General features: G+C 56.2%; 1 protein-coding gene across 5 annotated transcripts in view; it reads right to left on the bottom strand.

The window, feature by feature from the left end:
• MED27 (mediator complex subunit 27) overlaps nucleotides 1-25174 on the bottom strand; it is a 237582-nt gene that overhangs the window by 29349 nt on the left and 183059 nt on the right. For 2 of the 5 annotated variants that reach the window (XM_045468944.1, XM_045468942.1), the window contains 2 exons: nucleotides 10888-10965; nucleotides 6349-8728 (listed from right to left, as the gene is read on the bottom strand). In XM_045468944.1, coding sequence (XP_045324900.1) covers nucleotides 8594-8728; nucleotides 10888-10965 — 213 coding nt within the window. In that variant the 3' untranslated portion in view covers nucleotides 6349-8593. The other 3 variants (XM_045468943.1, XM_045468945.1, XM_045468941.1) reach the window with 3 other exon arrangements.

Genomic DNA, 25174 nt, shown 5'->3' on the forward strand with positions numbered 1-25174 from the left:
TTTGCCAGAATAAAAGGTTTGAACGTTTACTTCGCTCACACAAAACCCACCGCGGGGGCTCCTGGCGGGGAGGCTCACCCGGGCAGCCAGCTCTTCTGTGGGTCTGGACCCGGGGATCCGGGGTCTTTCCATCTTGTTCCGTCGCCGCGTGTCACTTCCGATGCCGCCTCAGAAAAGGCAGAGAGAGCAGGGCAAACGCAGGCCTGCTTTTGGCCACCTCTGAAAGTGACACAAAACTGGGGTGCACACCCCGCAGCCCCACTTAGACGCAGGGGGGGCGGGAAATGTGGTCTGTCGGGTGCTCTGGGGCAGGAGATGGTTTGGACGGGCATCGGCTTAGCGATCGGGAAGAGAGAGAAAGCGCGCAAGCATGCGCGAGCGCCGTGTGGCTTTCGGGAGGAAGAATGTCTGGGCTGAGAAGAACAATCCAGAGGCCGGGGGCGGGGAACTCGCTGGCGCTCCTGGGAGGGAAAGGATCCTGTTCTGGAGGCCCTTTCCACTTCAGGCCCAGGGCCCCCCGCCCCTTCCGTGTTTGAGGATGGTGTCCTCCCAGAGGAAGGTGACAGGAAGCATGAGGCCCAGGTGACGGGTGAGGACAGCCCCTGTCTTGAGCGCGGGCCCACGGCAGTCCGTGGGCTGGTGCTGCACCCCTCCCTGGGGCCCTGGAGCAGGCACTGAGGGCAGGAGGGGAAGGGGGGAAGTCAGCTGGTGTGAACGGCTTCCACATCCAACAGACCCTGTGCCCTCCTTTCCCCTCCCAAGGCACAGCCGTCAGTGTGGGCTCTCCGGGTGGCCTGGCGGTCCAAGAGGCTGGGAGCTGTGTGTGGGGCATCTCCCCCAGGAAGCCCTCCCGGATTCCCTCCAGCCGCCTCACACGCGCTTGCTTAAGCGTCAGGACTCGGCACACTGCGGCGCATCCGACCACAGGCACGAACCGCCTGTCTTCCGGGACAGGGAGGGCCGGAGCTCCCCCGGTGTCAGACTGCCCCTGACAGAGACGCTTCCCCGAGCACTGCTACTGGGCTGTCACTGCCAACGTTTTCATAGCCTGTGCCCCAGCGGGATCTATTTCACCGTGACACGGTAGGCCAAGTGGTGTCCCAAGAAGTGTCGGGGAAGTGGAAAAGGCACAGGCTGAGGGCCGCTTGGCTGTGGTCCTCGCCGTCGCTCACCTGCCGGGTGAGTGAGGACGGGTCTCCAGGCCTTGGACGCTCTGACGGCCCATCAAGTGCACAGGCTGAAACAAAAGGCAGCTAAGGTCGCTGCCAAGATCGGAGATCAAGATCGCTGCCAAGATCAAGATCGGAGATCTACACGGGGCTGTAAGTCAAGACGGAGGGAGAGTGAGAGGGAGAAGGAGGAGAAAGAAAAGGAGGAGTGGGGTGGGACACAGAGGCGGCAACAACGTTCCTAACGGCAGAATGCTGGTCCCCTAAAACCCAAACAGGTTAGACTTGACACCAAAGGCGTGATGCGTAAGTGGAAAAAACGGACAAACGGGACCTCATAAGAAGTGAGTACGTGTGCTCTGTGAAAGATCCCCTTAAGAGGATGAAAGGCAAGCTACAGCCCGGGAGAAAATACGTGCACGTCACATGACCGACACAGGATCCGCATGTAGAATGTAAGAGGAACTCCCAACGCTCAACAGTAAAAGATCATCCAAGTGGAAAATGGGCAAAACACACGCACAGACCTTTCACCTGGGCTGATACACACATGGTAAATAAACAGGCCCACGACCGGCTCCTCAGCAGCGTTAGTTATTTGGGGGTGGGGGGCCGGGGGGGAGGTTTGCAAATAAAAAGCACACTGAGCTGGTGCCTCACACCTGTCCAGTGGCTAAAACAGGAAGTGGGGCCGACGCCAGACGCCGGTGGTGATGTGGAGAAGCCGGATCCCTCAGACTGCTGGCGGGGAAGTCAAGTGGCACAGCCACTCTGGAAGATGGTTTGGCAGTTCCTTTAGAGCTAAAAACGGACTTACGGGGCGGCCCAGCGATCGTCCTCACGGGCGTCCACTTCCACGCAGACACGTGCGCACAATGCTCCCGGCAGCTTTACCCCGAAGAGCTGCAAGCCGGAGGCTCCCAACATCCCCGCGTGGATAAACGGTCGAGGTGTGGTGACGCACGGCACGGCATATTCCTTAGCGATGAAGAAGAGTGGTTGGCTGATATGCACAATGACCTGGGTGAGCCACAAGGAGACGAGGCTGAGCGACAAAAGGCAACCTCAGGAGGAGACGCGGTGCGTGATTCCAGGCACGTGACGCCAGGTGACAAAGACAGTCACGGAGATGGGGAACGGATCGGTGGCTGCCTGGGGACAGGGATGGGGAGAGGAGGCGTGCATGGCTAGAAAGGGGTAGGACGAGGGGGTCTGGACCGTGGCGGTGGTTCCACAAAGCGGCACCAGGGCAGAGGGCTACACACAGACACAGCGCGTGTGGAGCTGGTGACGTCTGGTTGAACTCTGGGCACTGCACCAACGTCAGCTACTGTAGATGTGAACACCGGGGAGGGGTGGGGGGTGGCTGGCGAAGGGCACACGGGCCCTCCCGTACAGATCTTTGCAACTTCCCCTGAACGTACAATTACCGAAAAATAAAAAGCTACAGGAGGCCAACAGGAGACTCACGGTCTAAGCTGTGGCCATCGGACACTGGAAGGCCATCGCAACCCAAAACGCAGGACAGAGCAAATAAAACAAACGGGACCCCGAGGGCAGTGTCACTCCCGAGGCAGGAAGAGGTTCGGGACAGGCTGCTGACCATCCACCAGAACAGGCTTGCTTCCCTTCAGAGAGAGTTTCTGCCGGACCCACGGCCGCCCAGTTAGAGACCACATTTCCCAGGGGCCCTTGCAGCTGGGTCTGCCATGTGACTGAGTTCTTACTAGTGAAGTTCAAGCGGAAATGACACGTGCCAGTGCTGGGTCTGGGTCTTACAACATCGGGCACGTGTTCCCACGTATCCTTCCCTTGTAGTGAACTTGGAAGGGGCCGGTGGCCCAGCTGCCACCATGCAGACCGCGTCCTAGGCCAGGCGGTAGGGCGATAGGGTAGGAGGAACAGGATCGCTGAGTGGCTGCACCCAGCGGAACAGTCCTTTAATCGGAACCGCCCCCCCTTGGGGGTTCAGGGCAAGAGCAGTGTCTACATTTTTTTTAAACTTTTTGTTTTTAATGCTTATTTTTAGTTTTGAGACAGAGGGAGACAGAGCGTGAGTGGGGGAGGGGCAGAGAGAGAGGGAGACACAGAATCTGAAACAGGCTCCAAGCTGTCAGCACAGAGCCCGACGCGGGGCTCGAACCCACGAACCGTGAGATCATGACCTGAGCCGAAGTCGGACGCCTAACCGACTGAGCCACCCAGGCGCCCCCGAGAAGGGTCTATGTTCTTTAAGCCACTGTATTTTGGGGCCTCTGCACTAGAGCAACTTAGCCTTTGCTAAACGGGAAAAAAAGAAAGCAGGTTTCAAAACAGAATACGGCATGATCCTATTTTTGGCAAAAAAAATGGGATGCGACAAACATACCCATAGGAGGGTCTGGAAAGAGATACAGCAAAATGCTCTGTTAATTATCTCTGGTGGGTGGGAATTATGGCTATTCTTTTCTTTGCTCGTCCACATTCTCTTAATTTTCCATAAAAGGAACACATGCGTCCCTCTAGTAATTAAGAAAGCAAGCCGATGGGAGACAACAGAGGTAGGAATCAGGGAACTGGGACAGTGCAGTTAAGTAACAGTCCATCCCACGGCGTGGGGGCTGATGAGGTTCACTGGTGTCCTGGGCCGGCTCCCAGGCTCCTGGCCTCTGTCCTCCTGCCTCTCTCCCTGAGCCCTCTTCTCTCACCGCCCCCCTGTCCCCCCCGCCCCCGAGGGACACGTCACTCTTTTGTCTCTATCAGGCTTGGACAAGCACGGTGCCACTGAAGCCGGCTGCCGGCAGCACCCGCCAGTTCAGCCAGCACCAAAGCACAGCTCATATGGTCCCAGAGGACGACCAATCTCCAGTGGAAATTTCAAACTCAATTGGCACAGAGACAGGCTGGAGCTGTCCTCGAGTAACTAATCATCTTAAAGCTGCCGAGATGGCGCTTTACCTGGATGTGCTCGTGAACTCTAAGGTTTGTCTCTTCCAGCACTAATGACAGGGAGCGGCCAACCTGCAATTTAAAATTCAACTTGAAAGTGATTTTTGAGGTTCCTTTCCGCTAACTGAAGGAGCCGGGGAGGGGATGGGAGCGGGGGGAAGGATGGCAGAGACGGGAGAAAGAAACCCGCCTGTCCTAGAAAGTGAAGCCTGATTATTCCCCCGAGCAGGTGCAGACAGACCGCAAGGGCTTGACGGCAGGCAGGCTCGCCCACAGCACCCCTGCACTGGCTCGTCTTCGATGCGCGTGTCGGGCAGGCCTGAATGAGCTCCGAGCAGGTGCCAACGGAGTCGGCCCACCCTTTCCTGTCAGATGCAGGACAATTAAAGTTCACCGAGATCATCCTGAGCAGAGATGCAGAGGCCGGGAGGCGCAGACAAGCAAGGTGAATCGTTCTACCTTGTCCTCTCTCCTACACACCCGCTGGCCTGACGATGCCTCCCGTCAAGTTGGCCAAGGTTCCAGATCTTGTGAGATCCTGGTGGTGAGGCTGATGTCCCTTCTCCTCCCCACGAGGGTGACCTTACGAGGCTCTCGATTTAGCATCAGGCCCGCACTCCTGACAGTCTTAACGCGATGGAGAGTTTGCACGTTAACACTGAAAGATCACCATTTCGTGCCTACGGCTTTCCGTCGATGGTGTGAAGTAGAAAAATATCACTCGATACCAAAAGGCCAGTTCCCAATTTAGTTCAGGAAAAAAAAAATCTGGACAACCCTGCCCAGATTTCCTCATTCCGTTCTGTCAGGTCCTAACGACCACCCCGCTGACGAGCGGTCACCCGGCCGGCAGACGGCACAGGTACCTGCCTCACGGATTTTCACGGCAGAGGGGCACGCGCAGGACCGAGATTTCTAAGTTCGGGCCCAGAGAACTCAGGTCCCACACCGCGGCAGAGCGGGGACTGGCCCCTTTGCCTCTCAGGAAGCAGCCACAGCGCGTGGTGACGAGGTCTGACACCCAGCCCCTGGGTAGACTGCTGCGTGAGACCCTCACCTGGTTCCGTCTGTGCGACGAGGGGAAACAGCACGTGCCCACCTGGGGTGAGGCACCTGGCCCAGAGCAGACGCCGAGCTGTGGGGGTCACGATTAAGTCACCTACCGTACCTGGTAGGTCTGGCCTAGAGGTCACCTTGGACAGCCTAAGTAGCATCTGGGCGGCACGCTCACTGATGGCCACGCTCCTGTCCGCAAGAGGCACCAAAGGAGGATTCTGGAACCTGATGCCCTCGCGCCCGGGGCAGCAGGCCTCCCGGCCACCCTGCAACCGGTCCCGACGTACCCCCAGTCCCGACCTGTGCCGACTTGGGGTCAATTCGTTGTCTGGATTTTAACGGCCGACGACAAAGCCAGTCTCCCTCGTGTCCGTCTCTCAAGCCGCCAAGCATTCGTGCATCTGGCGCAAACAAGCTCGTCGCCCTTCCAGCCTCGCTCAACTCGCCAGACCTCAGTACGACTTCCTTTCAGCTTTCCCCTCTCAGGACCGAAGAGCAGAAATGCCAGAGACGGGAAGGCCGTGGTGGGTGACTGCCCCCGCCCTTGTACTTCTCAACCCCACCCCCCCACATTTAATTTGGGAAAGATTTTTTTTTAAAAGCATATATATATATCATGTATACGGAGAGAAAAGTATATATATATATGTAAAATATAGAGAGAAAAAATATATAAAATATAGAAAAACAGAACAGCTAACATCACCCACATATCCAATGCCCAGCCATAGTTCATTATCAACTCATGGCCCATCTTGTTTCATCTATAAAACCCCACCCCTGGGGCGCCTGGGTGGCTCAGTCGGTTAAGCGTCCGACTCTTGATTTCAGCTCAGGTCGTGACCTCACGGTTTGGGACACCGAGCCCCACATCAGGCTCTGCGATGACAGCACTGAGTCTGCTTGGGATTCTCTCTCTCCATCTCCCCCAATCACACTCCCTCCCTCCCTCTCTCTCTCTCTCTCTCAAAATAAATAAATAAACTGAAAAAGCCCCAAACGCATCCCTCCAGCTCCCCTTTCTCACCATCACTATCAGCCTTCATCTCACAGAAGCGGGAGCGGGGGTCATACCAAGGAAGGGTGAGCTGTCTGGGCCCCCAGCACTGGGGGCAGGTGGCCAGGATTCAGGCCCTGGCTGCGCATGCCTCCCCGGTCGCACCCCCACCCCCACTTCTGCTGTAGCCACGCTTCCGCTGTGCCAATATTTATTTAATGTTTTTCCTCTAATGGTCTCACTTTTCCGCCTAAATACACTTGTTCAAAATGGAAACTTTATCCCTTCCCCGTAAATGGGAAACAAGCATCAAGTAGGACACAGAGAAAACAGGGTCATTAAGCAGAAGCTCTTGCCCGCCCCGGGCTCTGGACTCAAGGCCGGCTGGCTCGCTCTCCCGAAAACGGGGGCCGGCAGCAGTCAGAGCCCCTGGTTCTAGCGAGGACCCTTCTCAGGAGGATCCAAACAGCTGTCTCACAAGGCGATCTACTGTTCATCTCATCAGCGCCCCCCCCCCCCGCCCCCCAACGCACTTTTCAAAGTCGCTGGTGGGTGCTGGCAGCCATGATGCACTCGGCCCTCCACGGGCTCCAGCGTGGTCACAGCCGGTCACACCATCATCACTGCACGCAACAACGCGCACCGCAGCCCCGCAGAGGTCAGTCTACGTGCCGTTCGAATGTCTCCCAAAAGGTGCGCAGCAATGAGATGACATGTTATCACCTACCCTGTGTCCTCAGCTCTGTGTTTTGTCCCAGAGCAACAGACAAGCGTCTCACGACACCAAAGAAAGGCAGCTACCCGTGAGTCAAAGGAGCGTGTTATGTTCTGTTACCAGGGGCCGTGCGAAGGGATCGTCTGTCCCACGCTAAACAGTAAAACTCAGGCGGGAGAAATCGCCAACCCCCTTGGAAGACATGAAAGGCTGGTGTGACCGACTCATGTGTCACACAGGATTCTCATTAAGGCCTGGGCCACGGTTTAATTGGCAGCCTGTTTTTTTTCCTAGTGGTTCATGAAATCATGGTGCCTCTCATGAGCGACAGCATCTTGAACGTGACGACCATGGTATTTAGTCTGGAATCTCTGGCTGTGTGGGAACGTCCCCGCTGCCTCCCATCACACCTCCCCAGACGGGGCGCCCATCTCCTGAACGGGGTCTCTCAGACTTGGGCCCACAGCAGAGTCCCCCGGGGCGGGGCCTGAGGCTCTGTGTTTCTAATCTCTCCCCATGTTGCTGCCGCCGCTGGGCCACACCCCAAGCGGCACTGTCTTATCCTTTCTCCATCACCGGATCCTTTGTCCTCAGCTCCTTTAAGCCTGGTGGGGGCAGGTGGGAGGGCCTAAGCGGTACCAGAAGTCACCCAGGAACCACTCGCTCTTTTGGCCACCTCAAGACACCTCTGCCGTCTTCGTTGCAAAGGGAACATTTGTAGCGTAGGCTGGGCCGGAAAAGCTCGAGGAAGCTCCCCCATCCTTCGAGAGCTTCGCCCGGTCTTCTATATTTCTTCATACAAACAGGTTCTAGCTTTTGATGTTGGGGTCAAGGCCCCGAATGTCCTCAGCAAACTGGGCTGGAATCTGTTCACAGTAACGTTTAGGACAAAACCTGGGACCAACGAACCAGGTACCCCCGTCACGCCCGCTCACACGCGTTCTAGCTGCCGACACGGGCAGACTCCTTTCCCTTGGGCATGCATGTGCCACTGGCTTAGTAAAAAGAAACATCTGTGCACTTTTTCCTCAAAAAGAACAATCCGTTTTTCAAACTGCAAAAACATCTTTGAAATGGAATATTTGCCAACACTGTCCTCTCTCCTAAGCAAGAAGCAAGGAACCGTGTCCTCAGAAAGAACAAGGTTTTAAATGCAGACATTACTGTTCTTTTTTCTTCAAAAGGCCCAGATCTGCCCACATGTTCACTACACTGAATGTGGAAGGTGCTTTAAGAGACAGGAGACAAAGCCTTGTCCTGGGTACAAAACGTTTACTGCTTATATATATATATATATATATATATATATATATTAAAAAAAAAGTTACAAAACAAAACGCCCAGCATGACAGGATGTACGGACATGGGCTTACTCAGACGATAATGGCTCGTGAACATGACTTAGAGCACAGGCCCAGGAGGATCATTCGCCAACACACAAGGACGAGCATGCTGCGTGAGTTCCTTACTCTGAGTTCTAAAAGGTTTTCTCTGCCTTCCGTTTACCACCTGCGGTGGGTAATTAGTCCCATCAAAACGAGAAGGAATCTGTTCCGCAAGTGGCTCAGCCTTAAGGTAGGACGTGCTGCTCTACGCACGGGGAGGAGTGGGGTGCTGGAGTCTACGTGGTGAGGACGGGGCCGAGCCATCAGGCTGACCGGGGGATCCAGGGATCATCTGGGAAGGTGCGGGGCAGAGCCTGGAGGCCGGCCCGGGGCTGGGGCGGGGTCACTGGCGGCAGGTGTCGTGGAAGGCTTCGAGGGTTCGGAAATCCCTCCACGTGGGGGGGAGGCCATCTTGTAGAAACTTCCCGCAGCGCTGGCACGGAGCCTGGAACAGCTTTATGTAACTTCGTAACCAGGTCTAAAAAGAGAAGTGAAGAGACAAATAAAAGAAATGGGATCCGGGAGCTTCCAATGTCATCCTTCCTGTCAAGCCTAATGATCTCGAGGCCAGAGGACTTAAGTTGGCTGTGCCCCAAAAGATAGCCTGTGACTTCACAGAAAGCTGCACGCGCCATCCACAAGGTCGTAACACTGCTGGCTGTCACTTCTGGAGCTCCCCCTGCCCCTCCCAACTGAGGGAGTTTTTAAAATAGAAATTCCTGCTCTCAGGGGCAGGAAGTCCTCCCACAGGAGTGGCCGTGCCCTAGCGCACAGCCCGTGGCTCGGGGCCACGCGTAACCACGTTTCATTTCTGTGTCCCGTGTCTCCCGACTATGCGTACTGATGTTCTCGTTCGCTACCGAGAAGTGGGCACAGACACGTGTGAAGGAAGACGTCGCATCGATGACAATGCTCGAACCCTCCACTGAGGTCAACGTGCCTTCCTTCTAATTTGATTTCAGAGGTCATCACTCACTGTCACAGTGTGGCCCTTTGCACCTGCGGGGGGGTGGGGGGACAGCCTGGTGCCATCGGGTAACGTAATAAGCAGCAACTACACCCTGGAGTGGTTCAGAGAGCAGAAATCTCTCGGGCATCATACATAAGGATGAGGCTCCCGTAACTCAATTCTCAAACTCAAGGAGATTTGCTACAAAAAAAAAAAAAGAAAACTCAACCCAACCCACACCCCGCAGCAAAAGGCTTGCGAGCAAGTTAAGCACGTTCTCGCTGTGACAGGGGCATGTGAATCTCATCATTTAACGTCCTCCTGAATTACGTCCATAAGAGAAAAGTGTTCTTTGAAGAGGTAGGTCGAGTTTATTCATACAAATCCTTCTGTCTTCGTCGCAGCCGCCTTCGTGGTGGCAGACCGTGCCCCCCCGACACTGCCCCCTTCCAAAGGCCAGGTGTTTGAGGTTCTGGCAACAAGCGTGAGGGGGTCGATGGATCACTCAGCTAAACTCTTTATCCTCCAGCGCCGATCAAATGCAAACGGTCCCCGAGTCCCAGAGTCAGTTACCAAAGGGAAGATGGGCACGACACGTGTTAGGTTAGACGGCGACGCTCGGTACGCGTCCGAAAATGAGGAGCCTGCTGGAGGCTGTCGGCAGAACTGTCCTCCGGACACACGAAGGAATCACGACGCGCACGGCTCTGCGGACTGCCCGGGCCTGCTTGTCCGCCCTCCCCAGCACCGCGGGCGCCGATCGAGAAGTCGGGTCTGTGTCTTCCAAGAAATGAGCGGCAGGTTCTCTGGGCAGCTCACTTCCCGAGGCAAACCGTGACGGGATACGCGGGCAGCGCCACGGCAGCTGGCTGTCAACACGGATTTGGACTTGCGAACAGGTAGGTCTTCTGAGTAGGCCTCCAGCTGGCAGCCTTTCGAGCATGAGCGGCAAAGGGAGTTTTAGCCGCGGTGAAAGATGGGCGCCCGCTGAGGTGAGGGCACGAGGCCGCGTCGGCACGATGCTGGAACAGCTGCTGGTTCCGTCAGGATCCGGTGCGGCCGGCTGACGGCCCTGCTCGGGCCAAACGGGGGTCGCGGGACAGATGTGGGCCGCAGCACGCGTTTGACTCAGCCCTGGGGTGGTGGGGAGTCCTGACTTGCGGCGTTTGCCGATTTCCATGGTGTAAACCTTGGGGTTCGACTGCAAGCTACCGACGGTCGAACAACCGGGTTGCCAAATTCCGCACGCTTCACGGGAGCTGGCGGGAGCCAACTCCAGCACGCTGGTGCAACGGCCGTTTGGCTCTTTTGGGGTCACTCCCCATCCCGAGCTCCACGTCTTGGGGGCACTGCAAGACGTCTCTTCGTCACTGCTACCTGCTCAGTGCCAAGCGCAGGGCCTGGCGTGGATTAGGAGCTCAATAAATATCTACTGACTAAATCAATGTGGGGAAACAGTGTTGGGAGATCACATCTGAAACCACCATTTGTTCAGCACGATAGAAAACACCAGTTAATTAAGTGGGAAACGGTTTCTCATAAGTCCCTTCCCCGTTTAAAGGAAGCATCGGTTCTACGCTGGCCCGTTGTGGGGCCCTGGCCCTCTGTGAGCTGCCTTCTGAACTGCCTGCTCTTACTGGGAGGGCACCAAGGTTTCCATTGGAGGCTCAGCTCTGAAGCCCACTTACCATGAAGGATCTGACCACGACGTCTGGCATCTGGGGCAGCTGATAGTGGAGCAGGGCGGTGGTGGCGTGGTCTGTCACCTGGAACCAAGGACAATGAGTGGCGTTAGATGCCCCTCCGAACCAGTGCAGAGAAAACAAAACCAATGCATTCCCTAGATAGGATAAACCAGTCTGCCTCTGGACGCCTCTTGGAGGAAAGGACATCTAAAATACAATCGGAAGTACGAAAATTAGCGAAGTTGGCGGCGGGGAGGACACAAGCGTTCGGGCCTGGAGGCAATGGAATTGAGTTCCAGCGATGGAAAACCCTGGCGGGTGGGCGGGAGCACCTGTGAGGGGGGCGTGGCCACAGGCCAGCGGAGAGGCACAGACCGGACAGGTCACGGAGAGGCTATGGAGCCAAGTCGCTGCAGGGAACGCTGCATGAACGCAAAGGTTCTCCAGCTGTCCACATTCGACTTCATCTCGTTTTCTGAAACGTTTACTCATTTGTTTTGCGAGACAGCGTAAGCTGGCGAGGGGCAAAGAGAGAGGGCGAGAGAGAGGGCAAGAGGGAGAATCTCAAGCAGGCTCCGTGCTGTCAGTGCAGAGCCCTCCTGGGGGCTCGAACCCACGAATCGTGAGATCACGACCTGAGCCGAAACCCAGAATCAAACGTTTAACCACCTGAGCCACCTCGACTTCATTTTTGCAATGGAACCCTTTCTCTGGCAGGGTAACTGGTCTTTCTGCTTTCTGTCATTCTCATTCTGCCTCATAATTTGTAGTCACAGAGATTTTATGACCAGGAATCTGGTAATTTCTGATCTTTCTCTTGGGCCTCAGTGTTCCTATTACCTTTCTGAGGAGCCTTGACGCTCAAAGTGTGGTCTTCTCTCCAACAAAAGTTGTGGCCTATTTATGGCATCTTGGAGGGCCACACCCCCCCCCCCCCCCCCGCACTGTCCCCAAACTCCAAGTAGAGGCTTTGCCAGCAGGGCCAAGGGCATGAATGCCTCAGGTCTACTAGAGGCATCCGGTGACCAGACAGAACGCACACTGGCTTGAAGCCCCAGCACTGTCCGCTGACCTTGATTCGACTACTTAATCTCTCTGGGTCTCAGTGTCCCTTCTGGAAAACAAAGGACTAGTTTCAGCTCCCCTGTAGTTCTGAAATTGGACACCACAAATTGCTAATGCCTGCCATCAATCAGCAAATTAATAGATTGTACCTAATTTGACAGTTGTGTTCACACTCGTGGTTTATCGGGTGGTCCTCACTAGGGATTCTCGTCATTATGAATGTTGTGGTTAAAAAACAAAACGAAACCAAAAAAACCCCCAGATAAAACGATCACCTTTGTGAGCAAGAGTAAACATGGGTCTACGTTGCGTAGACGCCTCAGTTTTCCAGCTGTCACCAGAACAGTAAGGGACAAGCAGCAGTGGGGTGAACTGATCAGGTGGAAAGAAACTCGAAAGGCTGCTCCAGGCCCGCAAGGCAAAGCTGCACACGATCTGGAAATCAGTCCTGCTGTGTCCACACCTAAGGCCAGAGAGGCCACACCCCAAGGTGGAGGGCGTAGGCCCCCTAGCTTACCTGAGCCTCACTTTCTCTAAATAAATGGCTGTGTGTGTGAAGCATGCCCCGTCCAGCCACAAGGCAGCCCTGCCTCTCTCCCCTCCCTCTCTGCTCCTCCCGCCCTTGGGTGGGCACTCTTCCCTTGCTGGACTTTCATGGCCTGCCTGGTGGCTGGTGAAGCCACAAGATGATGAGCTCTATGGGGACAGGGATCATGCCCATCTGGTTCATGGTACGTCCCCAAGGCCTGGAACATCACCTGGCTGGCATCTAGCAGGAGCAGATGCTCAATACATATTTGTAGAATACAGAAATAAAAATGCCACTCGCCAGGGGCGCCTGGGTGGCTCAGTCGGTTAAGCGTCTGGCTCTCGGTTTTGGCTCAGGTCATGATCTCGCGGTACGTGTGTTCGAGCCCCAAGTCGGGGTCTGTGCTTGCTTGGAATTCCCTTTCCCTCCCTCTCTGCCCCTTCCCTGCTTCTGCGTGCGTGCTCTCTCACCGTCTCTCTCAAAGGAAATAAATAAACTTAAAAAAATAAAAGTCCACTCACTGACGGCCACATACCAGAAACACCTGCCCTGGCTTTCTCGAAAGGACAGCTATAGGTCGTGGATCCAACATGGCTGAGAAACTGTCACCGAAGTGACTTTCAAGAGAAGTGGTACGTATACCTTCAAGTGCAGACTGGTTTTATTTTAAGCATTTCTGACAGACAGCCTTCTAAAATGAGCAATGCTTTTTCTCTTTTTCTTTTTAAACAGTAGTAATGATAACTTGGCAAGAAGGTAGGTGGTGACCGGGGGAGTGAAATGAATGGCTACAAAACACAGCAAAGCAAACTGGGCCCCACGGCCCCTGAGCTTGGAGGCTGGGTCTTACCCACCCAGACCCCTTGCCAAGCGGGACAACCCATGCAAGTGCCCCTCTGTGGGCTATCACATTTGCCATTATGAAGGAAATTTCCGAAAGAGGGAGTTTCTGGAGCATTCTTACCCCAGCGCCTACTACTTGTTTCAGTGTTTCGAGCAAGCTTTGCCCCGCATATCAGTTGCTGTCATAGCAGGGAAGCCAGGCGAGCTGTCCACTAGTTCGGGCTGCTCCTCGCCCAGGACACAGAAAGCTCATCGGCGGTCCCAGGAGGCCTCTGGGACAAGCCTAGATCCGTCCGTTTCAGCAGCGTGAGCACCGGTCCTGGGGCTGGATTCCCCAGTCACACTGGCCACCCAGAGCCCACATCCCAGGCTGGCATGCCGTGTCTGGCTGCACATTTCCTTTGCTTTTCTTTGTACAATTTTTAACACGAATGACCAATGTATAAAATTGAGCAGCAAACGGCAAGTTAACGGAGGTGGGCACTCTCCTTATTTTCATTTTACAGAAGAGGAGGAGGAGATTCCTGGAGGTCGGGAAGATGGCTAAGTCACACAGCCGGTGAGGGGCCCTGGGTGTTTAAGCCCAGAGGCCGCGAGGCCCAAGCCTAGGCCAGCCCTCCCCAACAGGCACCCCCGGCCAGCAATCCCGGTTCTGGAAAAGGCACACGCTCCAGGCGCCCCGGGCATCATCTGCCCACACGCCCCAGCCTAAGGTTCTTGGAAAGCCGGAGTCCCGATGGGAGGCGCAGGTTAGGAGGTTTGTAAATGTGGCTGCTGGTCAGCTAGCGACTCTGGAGCAGAACTGGACGAACCCGGGAATGCCCTCCAGATACAGCTCTCAGTACCACGGCACTGTTCCGGCATCTGGCTCCCAGAGAGGGCACCCAATTAGCTTTGCTGCTAGTGGGCTGGCCATCTGGTCAAGTGTAGCCACTTTTTCGGATGGTCTAGTGTAAGGTACTCCCTTAAATCGCCCAACGGGGGCAGGGTTTTTTTTTTGTTTTGTTTTTTTTGTTTTTTTTTGTGCTGCCATGATCAAATGATGTTTGATTTCAGTTTCTTCAACTCTCTGTCACTGATGACAGACATTGTAATAAAGGGAAACAAAGTTGGTGCATCTACTGTATGTCCCCTCCCTTCCTCACAAACTCCTCCGCTCCTGGTTCTGGGGTTACTGTGGCCGAACTCCACAGCACCAGGCAAGGCATGGCTGCAGAATGGGGGGGAAATTCACCTATAATGCTCTTCCTTTCTTGTCCAAGCATTCATTCAACCTTCAATGTTTTCTTGTTTTACACTTTTCAATATTACAAGTCCCCCCCCTCCCCCCCCAGCATCCAAGGTGTGGGGGAAAAAACAGGCCCGGGGCAACAAAAAAATATTGCTATTAACTAATTTAGGTGAAATCCACTCTGTGCCAGGCCAGCCGAGGCTCAGGCCCCATTGTAAGGTACAGCTCCTAAGATTCCACTGGGAGATTAAAGCCACCCTGCCCAGCAGGGGAGGCTGAGGAGGGGCACTGATGCTCCTGAGGAGGGGAGACCATTCATCCCTCCACTCACCGCTGGTTACGAAAGTGCCTGCAAACAGATCAAAGCGGACCTTGAGCTGCGAGCCCCTGGCAAGGGAGGGAGGGAGGGAGGAGAAGACAAGAAAGAAACAATAAACCAGCGGGACAGGGGACCTTGGGAAGAACAGGAGAGGGGCAGCGATGCCAGGTGACCAGTGAAAGCACCGCACAGAGAGACAGGGCCACTCAAACAGCAGTGAGCAGGGGCGCCTGGCGGGCTCGGACTCTGGAGCGTGTGTCTCTTGATCTCTGGGTTGTGAGTTCGAGCCCCACGTCAGGGGTCTGGCTTACTTAAAAACAAAAAAGCTGCCCCAAACCAGTGAGTAGACAGCCACGCAGGGGCTTGGCCAGGAGGTGTCCCTTATCGCCTCCAGGCAGAGCAAACTGCAGATGTTCTGGCTCAGGCTGGGGTGTGCTTCCCTCTCTATCCCGAAGGGAGCACTGCCGGGGAGCCTCTCTGAGAGTGATGTGCCCATCGCAGCCCCGGGGGGCCTTATCCCTCTCTCGGCGTTGTCCTCCTCCGCCAACCAGGGCTTACCAAAATTGTGTCCCCAGCTCAAACAGGTGAAGGTCTTTGTGCCCCCAGACTGGCAGGGAACTAAGCTCAGAGGGAGAAAGGAATCTTTCAAGAGCCCTTGAAACAGCTGCCAGTCACACTGGTGAAGGAGATGCCAGTCAAAACAAGTCTCCCAAGGCTCCTCTCCCATATTGCGTGTGAGCCTTTCTGACGTCTGCACTCCGGAACCCGAGAGCGAGGGGTGCTCGGGAAGTCACGAGTTAGGTCGGCCAAAGCCACGGCAGCGCTGCCTGCAGTGAGGGCCACGGCCCTGCGCGAGGTGATGCGCACTGCACAGCCGGGAAGGGGTTGGGGCCCGGGAGCCGGACCGCACGGGTCTGGGTCTTGTCTGCTACTCAGGGGCCGCGTGACCTCGGGCACGGACTGCGTGAGCCAGTGTCAGGGAAGCACTGGGACGGCGCCTGACAAACAGCAGCACCCACCGACCGTGAACCTTCCCCTCCCTCCCCGCCCACCACCTGGCTTCATCCCTACAACCACCTCAGGAGGGCGCCGTGATGAGACCGCCCGTTTCCAAGACAGGAAGCAGTCGCAGGGAGGCGGGGTGACAGGCCCAGCCAAGGGGCTCCAGATGGCGGTGGCACAGCCTGGTCACCGCCTCCCTAGGAGGGAATGGCCCCCAGGACTCCTGGGGGGGGCGGGGGCAGGACTCCATGCCAGTCTCTTTACTCTCTCTCTCCCTGTCCCTTTTGCTCGCTGCCACATCCCAGGCGCCCAGCCCAAAAGAGCCTGACACGGGTGGGCCCTCAGGAAGTCTCTGGACTGGAGGAGTCTCCCTGCCGCTCGGAATGAAGGGGGGAAGGGGAAACGGGGCAAACAGCAGCCAGCAGCATTCGGTCAGTGTGTGCACGCATTAATCAAGGGCAATCAAAAGTAGAGTGCTAACGAGTGGGGGAGGTCCCATGTCACCACGTCGATTTTGGCACAGAAAGCCCAAATCCTCTTTCCCACTGGTGGCCTCTGGCCAGCTGTGGGGCAAAGAGAATGAGGGGGGGTCCCGCAAGGCTACTTTCTGCTTAACGTCGCCCTGCAGAGCCCGGGTTTCACGGTGACCAGAAAGGCTCTGTTCTCTGATCTGTAGAGGAAGAACCAAGGACAGAGCGGTGACAAGCGTAAGGGTCAGCGGGACACAGGAAGGGGACAAAAACTCTCAACATACTATCACTCCTCAGCAGTTCCCTAAAGTGAGAGTCTGTCGTACAGATCTTCCCCGACTTACGATGGGCTTACGTCCCGATAAAACCACCCTAAGTTGAAAACGCACTGAATACACTCAACCTACCGAACGTCACAGCTTAGCCTGGCCTACTTTACATGTGCTCCCGGCATGTGTGCAAGCCTACAGCTGGGCAAAGCCGTCCGACACGAAGCCTGTTCTGTAATAAAGTGCTGGATATCGCGTGTAACGTGCTGAAGACGGTACTGAAAGTGACCGGCGGAGTAGTCGTCATTGGGGGGGGGGGTCGCCCTCGTGACGGCAGGGCTGACTGGAGCTGTAGATGTTGGCCAGCGTCACGAGACAGCATCAGACCGCTCACCGCCAGCGGGAGGGAAAATCCAATTCAAAATCTGAAGTGTCCTTTCTGCTGAATGTGTGTCGCTTCTGCACCATCGTAAGGTCAAAAAATCGTAAGCGGAGCCAGTGTAAGTCAGGGACTTGCTTGGTGGCCCAGGAATCGCCCTGGGGGCTTCTTGAGCTTGCCAAGGTCGTAGGCGTCACCCCGCCAAGGCTTCCGGGCCGGAGTGGGGAGGCCGCAGGGCGGCAGAGGTGACGGGGTGCCAGGCACCATCCCTCAGCTTCTAGAAGGTAGTCCAGGCTGGGGGCCAGGATGTGTGTGGTTAAAAAGCTCCCCAAAGTGACTGTCAGCAGCATTAGGGACCACAGGTGAACGGACCGCTTGCGTCCCACCAGCCGGTGGGAGCTGAGCCCGCACCCGGGCTCTGGCAGTTAGTGCCGCTCTTGCTAATGCGACCGACGGAGAGCACCGAGCGAGGCATCTGTCAGCACAGAGCCCACGGCCTGAGGCCGCCACTGCCAAGCCAGGAGAGCTGAGCGTGTCCCGCAAGATTCACAGGGCAAGTTCAGCACCCAAGTGTCCAGAAGTTGCTTATTTAAAAGAGAGGCAAGGTAGAGACCCAGATTCTGGCTTCCCTCCAGCCAATACCTGCTTTCCCAAACTCTGAAGGGACCACGAGGTCTCTGGCCAACAGTAACATGACCAGAGGCGGCGTGCCGGGAAATGTGATGTGGAACTGTCAGGAGACCAGAGTTCAGTCCCGGATTCACCACTAATTATCTGGATGACCTTGGCCGCATCGCTCGCTCTCCCCGCTGGCCCTGGGAAAGGAACACGAGGCTGGGATCCCCGGCACCGGAGGTCGAGCTTTTCAGTGGACGCAGCTGCAGGGCCTGACTGCACGCCCCGAGGGTACCCCTGTGCTGAGCTCCACCCTCAGGCCAACCAGCAGTGACACTGAAGCCCTTTGTTCTTTTAAAAAGGACGAGCTGGTCTGCCCCCACCCCCCTCCAGGAATGCGCCCTCCACCTCCCCGCGTGGTCCTCGACTTCTGGGCCCGTCACAAAGAGCCTGGGGAGCCCAGCTCAGATCCAGGGAGACCGTCCGCACAGACTGTTCTCGGTGCTGGCAGCCTCCTCGCACGGGGATGGCCTCCAAGAGCTGTGCAGCACAAACGAGGTATTTGCTACTTGGTTGTAACACGCTGCAACCCAAAGGAAAAAAACATACTTCTATTCACCGGATGTACTTTAATGCTGCGCAAAGAGAGCAGCCCAGGACGTCGGGGTCTCCACTCAGGGCTCTGCCAAGGACAGACCCACCCTTGAGGAGAGGGGCCCCAGCAACCTCTCAGAATGAGAACATTCTTTGTGGGTCCAAGGAGTCAAAGACGGGAATGCCGTGTGTTAAACGTTCAACGAGACAGCGATCCCTGCCGGCCACGCTGCTCCGAGGAGGGGCACGGGCTTTATGAAGAATATTTAAAACGGCCCCCGAAGTACTCATTCCATGAAAAGAGAAGCCATCATTATTTCCAAATGGGAATGCTATGAAGTCAGTCTTGAAAGTGCTGGGGGTGGGGGCGACGGGCCGGAGCAGGGACAAGCCTCTAAAGCTGGGATAAAAGTCCAGTAGAGCGGAAGCTGGCGGTTTCATTTTATTATGTGCCCCGAGTCTCTAATCCGCACCCTGGATCTGTATGCCGCGGGATCGTCAGGCCCAGAGGCCCGAGGAGAGAGCATCGCAGTCCGGGGGGACCGGGGATTACTCAGACAAGATCGATACTTCCCTCTCTGCCGACGAAGGGGCCATCTGCATGGGCTTTGAAGGGCTTCTCGCTGTCCCCGGAGCCTGGCAGTGCCGCTGGGGGGTGGGGGGAGGGAGGTGGGAGAGCAGAGGCAGGGTTGCCCGCGTGGGAACTAGACAGGTCAACACAGACGCGGCTGCTCCCTCTTGCTTGAAAAGTGGCCACGGTTTTGAGACGCAGCTCAGTCTGAGAAGGGTGAGACCTTGTCTATCAAGTATTGACCACAGCCCGTGGCACCTACCAGCGCTTCCATAAAGGAGTTTTGTTTGGTTTGGGGGTTTTGCCCCGATCTCTTTCAAGTTGCAGCCAAGATGCCACAGACCCTGAAGGGAAGCCCCTCAACCCCCTGGACCTGAGTGCTGGTTGCTGACGGCCTCCGGAGGCAAACGACAACAAACCACACACACACACACACACACACACACACACACACACACACACACCACGGGGGACTTGGAAACACCGTGATGTGGCGCCTGAGGGCCCGGATGACCTGGAGGTCCCAGCCATGCGTCCCTCAGCCTCACGACATACTCCGTCACTGCTGACCACTCTGACTCCTCCCAAACCTGTTTTCCTGGCCCTTCTGTCCCTTTGCCCGTAACCCTCAGCAGCATCTGTGGACACCCCAGCCCCGCACTTGCCTGACCTGTAAGCAGGAGCCCTGCTTGGCCCCAGGCTGTGTTCTCCGTGAGGATGAGGTCACGCTGGCCTCGTGTGGCCTCCGTGGGCCTAGCTCGGGGCATCTACAGAGAGGAGAGTGCTCAAAAAGGGGGCTCCGTGCTGGTGCCACTCACCTGGTAGGACCCTGAGTGAATGACAGACAATGTAGGCGAGATTCTATTGATTTATTTTTGGCCAGTGGCGTTCGGGGAGCAGAATGGAGGTGTGGGAGTAGGAAAGGCAGAGGTCACGGGGCGCTGCCAGGAGGAGGGCCTGGGTGAACCGGGAAAGCCCAGGGTGGCCACGAGGGAACTCTCCAGAGTGCCGACCAGCCTCAAGCTTCTGCCACAGGCCTTGTGCAGGGCTGAGAGGAGCTGCACACAAAAGGTCCTTGACATTTCCCAGGATTAAGGAATTAAAGCTCTTCATTTAGATGAACAAAAATCAGTTCCATGCTTTCCAGATGGTAAAATGCCAGATTCTGTTGCTGGCTGCCAGGAGAGTCCAAGCCCAAAGACACCTGAACTGTTCTGTACCCACTTGGTGTGATGTTATTTTCTGCAGGAACAGCCTTGCAGTTAGAGAAACACATCCAAAGACATCTGGGCTCCCAAGAAAACCCAGACAATACCACCTACTTCCCTATGAAAACCGAGGCAACCGCAGGGAAAAGAACAGAGTCTGCAGAGCTGGGAGAGAGCCCCGCCACCCTGATGCTGGCTCCCTTATGCCCAGGTCCTGCTGGGTGGGGGAGATGGGGCATCAGGGCGGAACACGTTGCTCTCGGGCGCCTTCTGGGGATCACCAGAGGTGCCCCTGGGCCTCTCAGGACACGGGGGAATGTTTCAGGTCCTGGGACCATGATTCTATGCCAGCACGTCACGGCTGCCCAAGAGGCACTGCTGGGCGGTGGTAATTTTGGGTACGGCTCACTTTGTGCCCGGGTGGGGCGGTCATATGCCCGGACAGAACTGAAGATGGCTGTCGCTTTGGTGGGAGCATGTGGGTTGTTGTGGCAGCTGGTCTTTGGATTACCTCACTAAGAACACGTAACGTCAAGCGGGCTGTATGTATATATTTGGCCATGGATTCTGAGTTCCGCGTCCCTTCCCCCGTAGGGTAACAGCAGCCATCACTCACTGAGCACTTCCTCTGGGCAGCCACAGTGCCAAGGACTTCTTAAGCTTTATCATCATGCAGAATCCTCACGATATGGACCCCACAAAGTAGGTTCTTTTTTTCTTTTTTTAAAATGTTTTTAAATGTTTATTTATTCTTGAGAGAGAGAGAGTGCGAGCAGGGGAAGGGCAGAGAGAGAGGGAGACCCAGAATCTGAAGCAGGCTCCAGGCTCTGAGCTGTCAGCACAGAGCCCGACGCGGGGCTCGAACCACAGACTGTTAGATCACGATCTGAGCCGAAGTCGGACGCTTCGCCGACTGAGCCCCCCAGGCGTCCGTATTATTTCCCCTTGTAACGGCCCCGGGACCTGAAGCGTGGAGAGGCTGAGTCCCGGCTGGCGAGTCCACGTGGGGGAGAGCCGGTTGCACATCCAGGCCCGGCTGACCCCAGAGCCTGAGTCTCCTCTACTGTGTCCACAGTGAAGAGACTGCGAAGAGGTGACAGTGAAGACAAGAGGAGACATGAGGAGGGGTCAGCGAGGCGGGAAATGGGCCAGGGGAGGAGAGCTCCCCTAGGAGAGGAGAGCGGTCACTGCGGACGAGCACCCGAGGGAAGTCGGGGGAGCCACGGACCGGAGGCGCCCCGTGCACTCCATGCCTGTCGACTCAACCTCCCACCACTTCTCTGAGGCGAGTATTCGTCTGATCTCCATCTTACACACGGGGAAACTGAGGCAAGTCAGGCCACAGAGGGAGTAGCGGTCACCTGGCAGAACGGCTCTCGGTCACTGTGCCGGACTGCCAGTCTCTGGAAGGGTCACTGCGGGGAATGCTGACCGGGGCCCGAGACTGGGCGGGGGGGGGGGGGGGGGGTAGGGGCAAGGCAGCCTGGTGGCCCGTGGGAACAGGGCTGGGAAATGCTGGGGGGCCAGGCTTCCCAGAAGCACTTGCCGGACTGGCCTGGAGCGCACGGAGCCTCGGGCCACCTGTCAGGACGAAGCTGGCTACAGAGATGAGGCCGACTCCCTGCCTCCTCTAACGGCAGGGAGCCGAGAACCGCCTCCAGCAGGGTGGGCCGCGCCCTCCCGCTCCACCCCGACCGACCGCGGAACGGTGTATGAGCAAGTACCCGGACAAGGCTCTTGGGCATGACCACGCTCGGCGGTGGCGGAGGGCACCTCGTGGAGGACGGTGTCGGGCTATCGCGAGGGGGAAATGAATGATCAAATCTGTTCTGTGGATACTCGCACGTGCCCCTTACAAGAAAAGGTGGTGATGAAACAGTAGTCAAGCGGTAGGCGGACAGTGATGATCTGTCCCCGCCACTCTCAGCGCCCAGGGCCCCTCGGGCTGGCGCGTCACAACATCCACGCCCGTCTTCCTTCTGCTTATCCAACCCGCTCAATACGGCCCGGCTCTCGGCTCGGGAAAGGCTGCCTTCGGGGACAACCCTGGAATTGTCTGCCACCGCTCCTTCTCTGAAGCGAGTCGATGGCCCGGTCTAGGCCCCCGCAGGCCTTCCTCTGGCACCGTCCCTGGTATGGGGTCGGCCCGCTGGCCCTCGCACCTCGTTTTATCTTTCTGGGAGCGCCAGGGCACACGAGGCAGCGGCGGGAGGCACGGGAACACAGTGCCAAATGCCGCAGTTCGTTCTGCGACCGCATGGCCCGGGGAGGGCCGCGCTTTCCTCTGAAGCCTCTGGAACGATGACTGTGGACTCCGAGCTGGGCATCCGCGGGCTACGGCTTCTGTGCTTCCCTGCGAGTGGAAACGTCGCGAGGAATGCGCCAGCCCCTGTGGTACGATCTCTCCCGTCCCCACCTGCCCGTCGCGGCTGCACACGCGCCCCCACCTCTCAGCCTCCCCGCCGGGACTTAACGCAGGAAGTAGCCGCAGATTTGCTCGCACTCTTCCTAAGCGCCGGGATGAAAACGCACACGATTTTGAAACGAGGAGGCTAAAGATCAAAACGGTGGCTGCCCCTGCAGAGTTTAAATGTCAGGAAAATACGAACACGCCTAAAACCCTTCCTGGCTCTTTGTGCTTCTGCCCTTTCAGACGGCCCCCCATTCCTAAGTCCCATTCTCCGAGTCTGCTCTGCTGGAGACGGGCCGGCTATAAAAAGCCTCTTCGCCCTAGGACGAAGCGCACAGAGCCTCCGGGGCACCGCAGGAAATGACAGGAGCCTGTCGGCAGCCGTGGCCCCACAGCACGCTGTCCCCAGCCCTCCGCCGGGGGAAGGGGTCTAATGAGGAAGAGGGAAAGGGCCTACTGACAGTCCCCGCTGCAGACAAAAGGCAGGCCACATTTCGATTCACGTGGGGGGACTTGTGACAGGACCTCGTGTGCCTGTCTTTGACCCAGGGAGTCCCGCGCACGCGGCCTGAGGAGGATTTGACAGGCGTGTGCTTCTATTCTCTTAGCTCCTGACATTATCTTCCGGGAATAAAAAGGCAAGTGTGAGCTCCGCGCGGCTCTGTGAAGCAGCCCCCCTCCCACCACCTTGCTTTGTCACATCGAGGGCAAGACCCGGGAGGGGTCCCACCTTCCCAGCACGCCTCTCTCTGCGGCCGCCGCGGCTGCTTGCGGGCAGGGAAATACACAATCCGCGGTAACTGCCACCACATGGCGAAGGAAGTCCTGGCGCTCTGCGGCACAGCAATGCTGGGAGAGGGTGCCTCCCGCTGTTCGAGGAGGCCGGGGCCGGCGGCACACAGCTGCGGCACCTGTCACCACGGGCACTGTTTTCTGCCGGGGAGAGCCCCTCTTACCGATGACCAAGGATGCTCCTTGACCATGTCACTGTCGTCTGAAAATGCACTCTGCTCCTGATTCGGGTCCGGCCTTTCCGGACAGTGGGGATAACTAGCCCTGCCTGGTCCGCCTGCATGGGTGTCAGAGGGCCGACGTCAGGCAGGAGGGAACGTTTTCCGCGGCACTGTCAGTTGCTTTCTGGGGACTGCTACCAGTAACGTCGATCGGGGACACCCGAAATCTAAGTGGGTGGACAAGCAGCAAATAGGATTCTGAGACAAAGCGGAGACTAAAAGGCAGAGTTTAGAAGTGTTGCCCCCTAACTCTTCTCTGTTGGCATTCTGAGTCTGAAATGCCAAATAGCATCCCATAAATCGCACCAGATCCTCAGAACCCGCAGCAAAGTGGCCCCAGCTTTGCTCTATCGTGCGGTGTGTCCCCTGTCCCCCAACGCGGCCCGAGACTCACACAGAAAAATAAGCAAGGTACCGTCCTGCCCCTTCGTGAGCGAGGCCACACTATGTGTCCCCATCCTCCCCACCAGCGTCTCCCGCAAACAGGACTTTTTAAACAAAACCCCAAACCCTTTCCATGTGATGATGATTAGTTAAAAGCTTCACTGATAAAAAATTGAGCTTAATTCTATACTATTTTCCAGTATCTTCCTTACACTGACAGCAAACAATGTTTTAGTCGGGAAGCCAGAGGACTCTTTAACCCGCAAACCCTTACCTGCCCCTGGAACAGGAAAAGGACTCTTCACTCCCTGTAATTAGAGGGTACCATCGCCTATCCCCAAATTACGGCTCGTTAATTGAGTACAGGTCAGTATCAGAGGTCAAGTCCATTTAGGTAACAACAGTCGAAGGTACGGATGACAAGGACCGTCGCAATGGGCTCTGCCCACATACGACGCGCCGATCAGCAGTTGAGGTAAAACCCCCATCCCTACAAATGCGTCCGCTTCTCCTGCTTCAGTCGCGTTACATAAACTACGAGGGAGGAAGTGGGGAGGGGGTGCTGCTCCACGTCTCTGGCTAGACTAATATCAAATTTTAAACACTGCTTCTGTGTGTGTTTGTGGTTTTAAACAAACACAAAGAGTGCTTGGCGGGTTATTTTTAGGGGAGGTAGAATAAAAATATAGCACTGTCTCTCCACATCTCTGCCTCACCAAATCTGTGTCTCACACATTTTACAACTTCCTAATAAACTTTACGCTCGCATTCAAAAATACTTAATACTACACAGAACATTAAAATACACACACACACATATATATATGCAAAGGCAAGCATGTGCAAGCCCTTGTCACACGGGGTATTTGTATGGAAATTGGACCATTGTCAAAAGGCCAGGTTATGGTCTGCAATGCTCATGGCTCCCCGAAGCCACCGCCTGCCTGTGCGGAGCCCGGGGAAGGGAGCTCATCGCAATACCACAGAGGGACACCAAGAGGAAGCAGGTTAAAAAAACAAAACCACTTTAATGCTCACTATCGAAGCGACACACAGTGCAAGATAATGACGGCTGTCCTTTCTCTTTAGAATGCTTTTCCACAGCTGCTGGGGGAAAACTGACGAACGCAGTCAGCCTGGATAAAGTCGGCACTCAAGGCTGAGACCTTACGCATGCTCAACAAGTACGTGCCGCAGGTATGGTCGCTTAGATAAGGACGCTACGACTCACGTGCAGCAGCCTGCCCGTGACCACACACATTTTCCTGCAGGCTCTGGGCCGAGAGTCGGCGGCTCTTTTCTCCATTCTCCTTCTAGCTAGCTCAGCTGGGTACAGGAGTGTTAGAGGAGTCAAGCCCATGGTTTTCTTTTTAAAATAAACTCAATTT

This window comes from Leopardus geoffroyi, chromosome D4 (assembly GCF_018350155.1).
Source record: "Leopardus geoffroyi isolate Oge1 chromosome D4, O.geoffroyi_Oge1_pat1.0, whole genome shotgun sequence".
Classification (NCBI taxonomy): domain Eukaryota; kingdom Metazoa; phylum Chordata; class Mammalia; order Carnivora; family Felidae; genus Leopardus; species Leopardus geoffroyi.